Consider the following 12,176-nt stretch of genomic DNA (forward strand, 5'->3'; position numbering starts at 1 on the left):
CGCCTCCTGGAGATGGGGGGCGGGGGGGTTACTGGAGCGCGAGTGGGACACAGGGGAGGAGATGCTTTGAGACATCAGATGTCACTGTCTCTGACCCCATCAGCCGTCACCCACCCGAGACCCGCCGAGCCTCCTGCCCTCGCAGCCCAGCCAGGCCCTGCGAGACGGTGTCTCCCCAAGTCCCACCCGGGAACTCACGGCCACACACACTCTCCTTGTCTGGGTTGTGGGCAATCATGGCCGTCCTGGTGCTGGACTCTGCTTCCAGAAGGTGGACACACACTCCCTCTGCCTGCCGAGCACAGCGGGACCCCGGACTCTGCAGACAAAGAGACAGGGACTGAGCAGTGGAGACCAGAGCAACCACGTGGCAGCAAGTGCCCTGGACTTCATTTTGCCTCATGTCTCAGACCGGGCACTGGAGAAACAGCAATCTAGAAAATTCCAAAAAGCTTAGGCCCCGAGCCCTGCGCCAGGGTGGCGACCGGCTGCGTGAGGAGAGGAGCTGTCACATGGCTGGGCAGCCCCTCTCGCTGTGGGGTCCTGGAGGCCCAATGGGGAGCCTGGACGTCCACCCCTCCTGGTGGCGACAACAAGGTGCCTCTCCCCCTTCCCAGCGGGTGGTGTCTGGAGGGGCCTGGGGACAGGCAGGACTGCCACCACCTCCCAGCAGTCACCGGAGGTCACATGGGAGCCTAAACCCCACCCCAACCAGCGGGAACCAGGGCCTGTCCCCTCCAGGTGTCCACAGAGGCGGGGCTAGAACCTGGATTCCTACCCCCTCCTCCCCCGCAGCAATGAGGGGGTGCCCTTCCCGCCACAGTGCTGCTGTCAGTTCTACTGAAACGGAGGGTTTAAATGAGAACCAGGATTTCTTAGCACAACAACCACGTCCAGGCTGTGACGAAATCACTCATCTTACCAAGAAGCAGGAGAACGGCACCTTGAAGCGCCAGCGAAGTCAGAGACGGCGGGTAACACACACGATACACAGCACGCAGCGGCCGCGGTCAGTGGCCAGGTAATCCTCTAGCCTGGAAGTGTCTGTTTCCGTTTTGTTGGTTTTTCTTCCAGAATCAACTGGATTTATTTTTTTAATGTATTTTTATTGTTGATAGTATTACAGATTATCTCCCGTTTTCCCTCCCCTTGCCTCCCTCCTCCCAGCCCTTAAACCCCCCGCCTCCCTCCGGCTTCACCACCTTATGTGTCCATGGGCTATGCCGTATGTAAGGTCTTTGGTTTGTCTCTTCTCTTGCCCCAACCCCACATCGAGGTGTCAGTCTGCCCCATGCCTCCTGCTTCCGGTCTTATTTTGTGGGTCAGTTCACTGTGTTCACCAGATTCCGCAGGTAAGTGAGCGCGCGGGCTATTTGTCTCAGACTGGCTTGTTTCACTCGGCATCATATTGGAAGGGGCCGTTTTGATGAATGAGAATGAACAGAGTTAACATGCCAGTAGTGATACTTACACGACACGGTTTTTATGAAGAACGGTGGACACCGTGGGACTGGGAAGCAGAAAGACACCGGCCCGTTTTGAGGGCCCGGCACACCCAGTGATGAAACGGAGATGGGGGAAGAGAGTTTCAAGCAGGCGCCGGGGTGACTGTCAGCAGAGAGAGGTCGGCAGGAGATCCGGGGGCTGCGGGGAACGGGCCGCGTGTGGAACATGCGGAACAGGAGCATCAGAGAGGATGTGTGAATGAGTGTGGAAAAGGGGACTTGGCCTGAGATGACGAGAACCAAGAGCCGCGGAGAAAGAGGGCACTGCCCGGGTGTGAAGAGAGCAGCTCAGCAGGACCACACACCAGGGTGAGGAGGCACAGGCTAGTTCGCAGCCTCACACCGAGGATGGCCGCTCCCCGCGAGGCTCACTCCTTCCTGGCTGGGTCGCAGTGAAACGTTGCCTGGCCGACATTTAAATAGATGTGCTTTTTACAAGACTGAACACCAGCTCACCCGGAACTTCTCACAAGGGACTTACACCCTCCTAACCAAGCAACGCTCAGCCACTACTTGCTGAAAGGCTTCCATCAATCCTTGATACACTGCATCGAATGGCTACGTATACAGAAGTGATTTGACAAATTGACTTCAAAAAGTCTAAATTTAAAAAGTCAGACTTCCAATTCACTTACACAGAAGCAAAGCAAAATTTCAGCCACCTAATTATCTATCAATGGAACTTCCAGTTTGCTGGCTGCTGACAAACCAAGTGGTCTCATTTGAAGACACCACAAGAACAAGACGCATTAACACAGCCAGGCACTGAGAGGGTGTGTTAGGCACACAAGGGTTTCTCTGACTGGGACAAGAATCCAGGGGCCATCCCAGGCACTCATAGGCTAAGGAGGCTTTGCACCATTGTTGAGAAAAAGGAGATATAAACTCAGTGTCCAGGATGTACCCATAAACGGGAAAAGATGAGAGCTATTGTTTTTAAGCACAAATGAAAGGTACAGTATCAATCTTGAAATACATTCGCAAATTTACTCCACACATGGAATACGGGCACGTTATTTTTACTTTAATATGCAAGTTTAAGCAACTCTCCACAGTGTCACCTCTATGGAAGCTGCCACCTCAGTGGGTCTGATGAAGCTACTGTCACAGGGACACCCAGGACTGTGTTGTCTGCTGGACTTGGCGCCTGTGTCAGGCTCAGAACCTCAAGGGCAAGACAGTGCTAATGACTGCGCCGCACGTTCTTCTCATCTTCACATCAAAACACAGGCCGCAAAGAGGCGAGCGGGAGCCGCCAGGTATGTGGAATCGTTTTAATAAAGTGTTTTACATACAGTACCTTACATATAGAACAGTGTGTTTGCAAATTTAAATAACATCTGAATGTACAGTGGCATGAATTCTTATCAAAGATAAATTCAAGTTTCCTGTCTCTCAGTTCTGAATGCACGTATACAGACCGCGAGAACTGATCCACAGAACAAGGCATAAAATATTCAAGTGTCATGTCATCAAACAGCCTCCTCTGAACAGCCTTTCCCCCCCTTTTTAAAAGAGTTTCAAAACCTGTACATACATATTTAATTTTTAAAAACAGTCTGTTAAAAGGTAACATTTCATGTTAACCACCAATCCTTATAGTCTATGGTAATAAAACTAGATATGCGTAGATATAAATATGTGTGGGCTATGTACATATGTACGCCGAGGGTTTTCTTCAAACAAGCGTCCACGCGGCCGCATCCCTGCGCGAGCAAGTGCAGGCGCACAGAGCACTGCAGGCGGGACCGGGCTCGGAGCCCAGCAAGAGCTGACACAGCAACTTAGTTGCCTTTGGTTTCCGAAACGGGTCCATCTGTGATCAAAGTGAAAAGTTCTGAGTGCGCATGTGTTTTTTAAAAATAAAATTCATCTTCAGAAACGCAGCTTCTCCAGGATCCCACTACCAGCAGTCGGGAGCCCCTGCCAGGCCGTCCGGTCGCTCCCTGCCTCGTCCCGCTGAGGGTATTCCCGTTGCTTTTCTGAAGGAAACACTGAGCAGTCGGATGAGTCGGTGCGAAGCCTGCACGCTGCAATCGCCTGTATGTGTCACAGACAGGGCAGTGGCATGCACGCTTCCGAAGGCCTGATGGCACCTGTAAGACTTGGGGGGCAACCCCCATGACACCTAAAATCCTCCTTGCAGCCTCATCATCCGCATTTGGCACACGGACCCTTCTGCAACCCTTTTGTTTTCAATGAGCTTAGTGCCCGCAATAAACTCCAGTTCCCTGGTGTTTGCCTTTAGAAGTCCATTGGAGTGAGGTGCGAACTCCACACCTGTCCTCCCGTCAGTTTTCCGATCAAGGGCATTCCTCACCTAAGAAACAGCTCATGATCCTTAAAAGTAGAAACACTCTGTTTCCAGGCAGCTGGGTCAACTGCAGAGAAGACAGCTCTCACGGCAACTTACAGAACTTGGGTTTCCTCTACATTTTTTTTTTTTTTTGGCCAAATGCTGGTTTATAAACAAAGATCTTCCTACTGTAAACTATATAGATACACCATATCTCTTTCTACGGTGTCTTGAGTTTTATGTAATCAACTACTCAAAAACCCTGCCCATTCAATTCCCTCAGTAGAGCCCATTCCACTTCCACTGATCTTGGCAATATCATTGTAGCTTGCTCATAAATTGATTTTCACATTAGCATCCTTGATAAAGTTGTTCTCCAGTCCCTTTTCAAGGTGCCAGGCTATGATGTCACAAATCAGGAAGTGACCAAACAGCCCTGCGCTGTTACTATCTACCCAGCAGCCACGTGGGCAGTGAACACCACCCCACTGGAGAGCGCCCCGCCCTCTCCCCCAGGCTTGGCGGTCACAGGGAGCGCAGCGTCATACGGAGCACAGCGTGGCTATCTGCTGCACCTTGCCCATGTCCATCAGCAGCTGCTTGAGGTGGCGCTTCAGTTGGGGCAATCTTGTGAGAGGGTCGGGCGGCTCCAGCTCCCCTGTGAAATCCAGCCAGCTCTCCAGAACTGAAAGAGAGAACCAACACATGTGAATGCAACTAGAAGAACAGCCAAAACTGGTATCATGAGAAGGCTGCAAACGTGATGGAGACGGTTCACTTCCCTTTTCGAGGAAGGCCAATATGCACAGCCACTTAGCAGCCTTTATATCTTACCCCACAAGGGCTCATGTCTCTCTTGGTAAGCTTAAACTACTGCAATTTTAGGTAATTTTTCTCTTTATATATGTTTAAATTAACTATTTTTTTATAAAAATATATTTTTGATTTCAGAAAGAGAGGGAGAGGGAGAGGGAGAGAGAGGTAGAAACATCAATGATGGGAGAGAATCACTGATTGGCTGCTTCCTGCATGTCCCCATCTGGGGAGGAGCCTGCAACTCAAGCATGTGTCCTTGACCAGAATCGAACCCTGGACCCTTCAGTCCCCAGGCGGATGCTCTATCCACTGAGCAAAACCGGCTAGGGCAAATTACCTCCATCTTGAATGTCTCTTTTTACTCTCTCATGGAATAGAGAGAAAAAAGAAAATGTGACGCTTTCCCTTATTATTATTCTTAATAAAAATTGTAGAATGCAAATTCATTGCATTCTGCCTGGACGCTTAGTATGTTTATGTGTTTTTAAAAAGTAATGACAACATAGAATTGAAAAGGACACAGAAATTGCCATCTTCTTTTCTTTGTTAAAAACGAACTTCTGATTAGAGTAGCTGAGTTTCCCTTAAAATGAAGTAGAGACAGTTTAAGCCTAAATGAATAGTTACTGTGAGCAGGCACAGGGCAATATTTCATAAATATCCACCTGAAAAAAAACAGAACACAAACCCTAAGATTATGCAGTCACATTGTCCCAAGCTTGGAGACTGCCCACGCCAGCTGTGTAAGCACATGTAGAGGGATCGAGGGAGCCCCCTCGGCATGGCCAGCACCTGCAGTCTCCACCCCACAATTTAAAAAGCTTTAAATAGCTCTAGCTCTCAGTGATTAGAGCATCAGCCCAAGGCCTGCAGGGTCCTGGGTTCGATTCCGGTCAAAGGGCATGTACCTCAGTGGCGGGCCCTCTCTCACATCAATGTTCCTCTCTATCTCTTTCTCTGTCTCTCACTCTCCCTTCTATTCTCTTAAAAAAAAATAGAAGAATATTCTCAAATGAGGGTTAACAACAAAAAAGCCTAAAACAACGTCTTCATAATTACACATTGTAGTAACTGCATTTTAGTTCTTCCTTAAATTACCATCAACTTCTTTTTCTATGAGATCCATCCTGCTGGTGACTTCATTCTGCACGTTCTCGATGTGCGTAAGGAGGTTGAGCTGCCACTGCAGATGTGCGTCTCCTGGGTCTTCAGAGCCCTTTTTATCATTATAAACAAATACCATATTCTTTTCAGCTGGATTCTTCACCAAAACACCATTGAAAAAAACAAAGAGTTGGATGTAATGCACCATCATAAAGAAAAAGATACATTAAAAACCTCATCACCCACAAAGATCAGCGAAATCCAATCAAACTCCTAGACTATTCTTAAGGAATTCTAGCCCATAATCAAATGACAGCTGATGGTCCATAAGAGCAGACATGTCTGCTCCATCTCCCCACAATGCCTAGCAGCACAGTGCTACACAGAATCAAAGGTGCTAAAACTCGATAAACAAATGAACTCGCTAATGACAGTCTATAATTAGAATGTCCAGCTAATTCAGACTGACCCCTCCCTCAATTCATCTTAACTGATGACACACACAGATGGCCAGCAAAAAGCAATGATGGAAAAATCAAGAAAGTTGGCAAAGACCAGTATAAAGTCTAATTAACTGCAGGCGGGACTGGACTGATGCAGTGAAATCAATGAGGCAAGGGAAAGAGAAAACTCTTAAAAACTTAAGTGCAAACTGCTTGGTGCACACACACCAAACCTGAACTCAGAAATAACCCATTTCACAATCGGGATATTAATTTGACAACATAATTTAGCACAAGTTTTATGAAACACAAGCTTCCCAAATTCAGTCAAATATGTATTTATGGTGATTACTTGATAAAGGGAGCCAGACAATGAAGCACTAACTTGAAAGTGGCATTGCGAATTAAAACTAGATTTTGTAAAGATGAAGGCACATCCCAGACAACGCCCGTGAATAGAAGGTTTATAGACGTTCACTGGACACAGAGCTCTAGGAATTCAACTTACCGCATAATGGAGCTGATATGTCTATACAAATATGCTAACATTTTTAAAAAGAGGATTAAAGTGCCACCCTTTATCTTACACATAAAAAAGACAAATTCTATTAAAATATACACACACCCATGTGCATGTCCGTGTTCTCACACAGACATTTCCATTTGGAATAAAATGTGGTTCATGTTTTTGTGGATATCTAGATGTGCTTATAAAACTGAAACTTTTGTTAGGGCCAAAGTTTACTGAAATAGTACAATTCTGAATTCGGGGATAATTAAGTGTCCAAAAGGCCCGAGTTTTCTTGTAGAGAAAGCAAAACTTGTCTTTCCCCTCAGGAGGCACTGCGACCTCGGAACTGTAAGCGAGCTCTGGGACTCAGGTGGCATTTTCTTTCCCTTTGCTGACCTAGCACATGCTCCATCACAGACACGGGGACTAGCCCTACCTGTGCAGGCGCCCCATCTTCTCTCCCCGGGCACTGCGCACGGCGTCTCTCCCTCAGGTACAGTTCCTGTTCTTCCTCACAACTGCTGACCTCATCCTCCTCGGAGCTCCCGGGGTCCGCAAGAGCTCTGCAGTCCGGGCCGGAGCTCGGCGGCTTCTGGTAGCTGTGCTCGCTGGTTATGTAGGTTCCTTCCACTTTCGGGGGCGCCCGGGGTGGCTCCTTGTGGTTCTGCACGTGGTGTTTCTTTTCTTCAGGAGTAACTGTGTCTTGCACTATTACTTTTTTCTCTGCCCCTGCAACGACTTGATCTTGGTCTTTCCGCTTCCCAGAACAGGCCCAGAGATGAAGGTCAGGATGGTGTTTATTCCTTAAAACAAAGTGGAGAAACAGCAATTAAAAAAAAACAAACCTAGCAACAAGCACAATGCCTAAGTTTCACCATCAGAATGACACAACTAGCCTGGTGATGCTGCCTTCTGTGCGCGGAGTGCCTGCCTCAGGCCGCCTGACTCCCGGCTCACCAACTAGGGAACCGGGTTAGGAGGAGGTCGGAACTCAGGACAGAAGCAACGATATTCTGTAGGTTGATCTGCCCCAGTATTTCACCCAAAATTTGAATTCTCACAATTTGATAGAAATAGTACTCAGGGGGAAAAGTAACAATGAATTTAATTATGTTAATATATGGACTTCTTTTTCTACAGGATTTTCACTATACTATTTTTGCATTGTATGATATGAAAAACTTTTATGTGAGCATATTTTAAAATCTTTATTCAATCACAAAGTGATACTTGCCCAGGATGAAATCTTCTGACTACGACTGTGGACAGAGTGAAACCCTTGCCATACACTCCCATGTACCCAAGGTGCAGTCCCCCAGGCTTTTCCTGCACACACAGAATTCTTTCAAAACAGCCCAGCGTGCACCTTCTCTTCTTACACACGCAGAGCTCTCACCATCTACCTTCCTCGAATGTCACATGCCTGACCATCCTGCATGTCAGTACCTACAGGTTTCCTTATTTTCAGCCTAGCAGCTAAGCAGTACCACTGTACATGGTCTAATCACCCAGCCAACTCCCCACGGACAGGCGTGTGTATCTTTACACACAGGTGGGAATGTGTCAGCCAGACAACGTTCTAGCTATGGACCTGCTGAGTACTATATGCACATCTTTACTTTGATAGGTACTGTCCACGTAACCACTTCCAAGACGTTATTAATCTCTCCTCTTTTTAAGTTACAATTTATTCAGTAACGATTCTGCCTTCTGCTGGTCTGAACCTTCACAAGGCCACGCGGTGTGGTCTGCATTAGGCTTTCCACTAAACAGGGCCAGCCCGGTCAGCGACTCACTTGAGGATGCCGATCTTCAGCTGCAGGCCGTGCAGGACCTCCGTGACACCGTAGACGTCAGCAAGCAGGTGGTGTGTGGACACGATCTTTTTGGCATTAAGGTGAGAATAATTCTCCTTCACGAACGACAGCCCGCACATCCTCCCATTGTTCAGCCAGTCCTTGTCGTGGCGGTACTTGGCGCTCCACCTCTGCCCTGTAGAGGGAGCAGGCATTCATCACCAAGGGTCCCACGCCCAGGTGTCTGTTCAGCTGCCACCCTAACATCCTCAGTGAGCAGGGCGAGCTCCAGAGTGAAGACGCACTGCAAAGGGCACGGGGCTCTGAGGGCGGGCCCGGGAGGACTCCCTGCCCCCTGAGGACAGGCTCCATTAGGAGTGGCGGCCGCAGAGGGCCCAGCGGAGGGACCCTGGCGTGCACTGCTTTCCACTTTGCAACATCTGCCATCTGCCCTCTGAAAAGGCTGAGGGCCGGACAGAAATGAGACAGGGACACCTGTTGCTCACTCACCTGTTGTGACCTGGACGCGAGAGAGAGTCCTAGACAAGGACTAGGGACCCCTCCCCATGGCTGAGACCTGCAGAACCCTACATAATCCTGTACTCTTGATGTCCACAGGAACTATACCCCACTATTAGTTGTGTGTCTGTGTCCCCACTGCACTATAAGGAAGAGGAGGTGTCATTAGAATCAGTCAGCTGACCTCTCCCCGGTGCCTCACAGACAGAAGGCATGTGTAAATGCTGCTGAATGAATGGACAAATGTCTGCATTCATGTCCGCTTGCTGCTTCACTTACTGCATTTTTTTGATAGACATGAAAACAATTCATTAGCCTCCTTTTGAAGCATGCAGTGCGCTTCTGCCTCGGAAACAGAGAGCACAGACAGAGCAGAAGTGCTCCTCTGAGAGCCCGAAGGAGGAAGGCCTCTGTGGACAGCACCCAGCGGCTCCGGGGGAGCAGGTCTGCATCTCAGTCCAGCCACGTCTAGTCTGTCCTTGTGCCCAAGGATTCCACCTTCTGTGCCCAAGCTGCCTCATCATGAAATAAAGGGACCACATGTGATCATCTGAGATCCCATCTGCTCTGAAAGTGGTTGGGTGTATAGCTCTACGAGGAACGTGACAAAACCAGGGCAGCCTCCACTTGAGAGCCAGGCGTAGCCTGCTTAGAAGCAGTGCCCAGGAGCACAGGAAGGGGCATGTTCTGCTCCAGGAAAAAGGTGAACCGCCCTTTCAGCACGGCAGTACCATGTGGATGAACTTATAGAAATGTCTTTGCCTAAGTCATTCATATACAAACTACTTGAAAATCTTATATAGAAGCAGAGTCTGAGTGGCAAGGAAGGAGCAGCGTCCTGTGCAGCTGTCTCCCTGTGGATTCATCACAAGACCTGTGGATGTGGGGAGTGTGGGGCGTCGTGGGTGGGTGTCTTACCGGGAGGGTCGCGGCAGACGTAGCAGGTGTACTGCTCCGGGATGCTCTCCTCCAGCAGCCCCAGGCACACGCTGTGCTGCCAGCACAGACACTCATCACACTGCGGGACAGAGGAGCCATCATGCGGGCCCGCCACCCACAGGGGCCCTCCCGCAGCCCTCCTCCACACAGCAAAGCCAGTGAGCGCTGAACACGAATCTCATTTTGGAAACAGTCAACTATATCGGGAACTTCCTCTGGTTGCACCCATTAAAATGTGCTCTGATAAATTACTTGATTCGTTAAAAAGTCATAAACCTATTTCTCTCATCTATTTTCCACTGATTTTTAGGTAATTACATGTTTTAAACTCTTAAAAATAGCTTATTAAAGTGCAGAAAAAAATTTTTAAAGGCAAGTTTACAGCAATGCCTGTAACAATAATCTCTTAAAGTACCAACTGTAAATCTGTAGTTTTCTTATGTGAGAAAACTACTGAAAAGGGGGAGCAAAAAGGAGATTACTATTTTTATTCCTGAACTAACATCTCCAAATCTCCCGTGTCATCACAAAACGTGTGCTATGCCTCCCCTTTCTCTTAAAGATGCTCTGCCCGCAGGGAGAGGCCATCTGTCCTCTAATCTTGAGGGCCAGCGGGAGTTTGTTTCCACGGCTGCCTGGTGAAGGGAGACACACACTGTAGATCACAGCAGGGATGCAGACCAGCAAGAGAAGGGCTAGGTCCACCGTCAGTGTGGATGCTCACCCATCTGAATGGCTCCTGAAATGAATGGCAGCTTGAGGGCCGCGCACTAAACACCCTGGCAAAGGGGGAGAGTCTGTCTAAGAAAGTCTCTTCTCTGGGGAAGAGGCGTCCCAGTCACTACTGCTGCACGTGCACATCACGCTGTGTTAGACACCTCTGCCTCCCGCAGCACCGTGAGGAGAGAACACAGAAGTGTGCTGCCTCCCGCAGCACCGTGAGGAGAGAACACAGAAGTGTGCTGCACTGAGGAGCCCTGAACTCACTCTCTTCCCGCGGGGAAGGCAGCTCACCTGGATCATGAAGCCATTCTCCTCGTCCATTTCACAAATGCATCGCACGATTTCATTAAGAGCATCGTCTTCATCCTGAGATTCCTCAAAGTTGGTGGAGTCGAAGTCCTGATTGTACTCATCCCCACTCAGAAGCAAGCTCTCTGTGGAAGAGTCATCTAGGAACTCCACGTCGGTCAAGTCTAGACACACAGAAAGGGATCTCAGCACAGGCTTCCAGTTCCATGGGACGGGATCACGCTACTACACACTGAGCGAGCAATGCTTTTTCTCGTACACTGATGTGTTCCTCTCTCTTTTCCTTCCTCTCTCTCAAATTCTTTTACAAAAGAATTCAAAGTCCATTTTTAAGACTAATATAAACATTTGGAGAAAAAGCATGATCTTTGGAGTTAAGATCAACCTTGGTTGGAGTTTTAATTCTAACACCAACTAACCCAAAAAACTGCTTGATTTACAAGTCTCTGCCTGTCTACCTATGCAATGTGGATCAGAAAAGCTACTTTATAAGCTGGTAGTGAAGAATATGAAAATAGATGTAAAAACACCTGCAGAAAAGCAGAATATGATAGAAACTAATAGTTTCTTCCTACCATTTGACCTACTACTAAGTATAAAGTCAATTTTACTTTATATGCTTTAAAAAGTAGCTCAAACTTCCAATGCTGACATTTCCATTTAGTTTATAGAACTTTTCAAACTGTGCTCAGACAGGCCTTCAATAAAGAATGTTCTACCCTCAGATCTACATTTTCAGAACCTGAGACTTGTTTTAAGCATTAGTTCACATACTTTCACCGCTGAGATCCACTGACAGAATCGCCCTGGGGTACTGATACGTGGTGTTCTTCTCCGTAAACATGCTGCGCAGAGCCAGGGAGGGCCCCGAAGGCCGAGTCAGCGGGGAGCAGCACCTTTCTAGAAATTCTAGGGAGCTGTCTTCATAGTCTGAATAGTCTGCAATACAAGACACACAAAGGAACAGTAGTGCCCAGTAATCGGGAAGAGGTACTATAAAGGTAATGACATCAGGTTTCAGACACATAATGATCACACCACCACTTCCTCTTCCCACCCACGCCTCGCTAGATGATTCTGCGTCTCATTACCTGGGTTTGGCAGGCTACCCAATAGACTATCACTGGTTTTCTCACTGTTTTCTGAAAGCTGAATCAAGGCACTATGAGATTCTAGATTGAGAATAACTCCTTCAGTCCGCTCAAGGGTGCCTGT

General features: G+C 48.2%; 1 protein-coding gene across 5 annotated transcripts in view; it reads right to left on the minus strand.

The window, feature by feature from the left end:
* Positions 1–2,765: 2,765 nt before the first annotated feature.
* The window catches only part of PHF20L1 (PHD finger protein 20 like 1), a 56,440-nt gene continuing 47,029 nt past the window's right edge, over positions 2,766–12,176 (minus strand). For all 5 annotated transcript variants that reach the window (XM_036337627.1, XM_036337623.1, XM_036337624.1 and 2 more), the window contains 7 exons: positions 11,736–11,900; positions 10,944–11,125; positions 9,909–10,008; positions 8,472–8,667; positions 7,112–7,478; positions 5,716–5,878; positions 2,766–4,486 (listed from right to left, as the gene is read on the minus strand). In XM_036337627.1, coding sequence (XP_036193520.1) covers positions 4,344–4,486; positions 5,716–5,878; positions 7,112–7,478; positions 8,472–8,667; positions 9,909–10,008; positions 10,944–11,125; positions 11,736–11,900 — 1,316 coding nt within the window. In that variant the 3' untranslated portion in view covers positions 2,766–4,343. The remainder of the gene's footprint in view (positions 4,487–5,715; positions 5,879–7,111; positions 7,479–8,471; positions 8,668–9,908; positions 10,009–10,943; positions 11,126–11,735; positions 11,901–12,176) is intronic.

This window comes from Myotis myotis, unplaced genomic scaffold (assembly GCF_014108235.1).
Source record: "Myotis myotis isolate mMyoMyo1 unplaced genomic scaffold, mMyoMyo1.p scaffold_m19_p_16, whole genome shotgun sequence".
NCBI lineage: Eukaryota > Metazoa > Chordata > Mammalia > Chiroptera > Vespertilionidae > Myotis > Myotis myotis.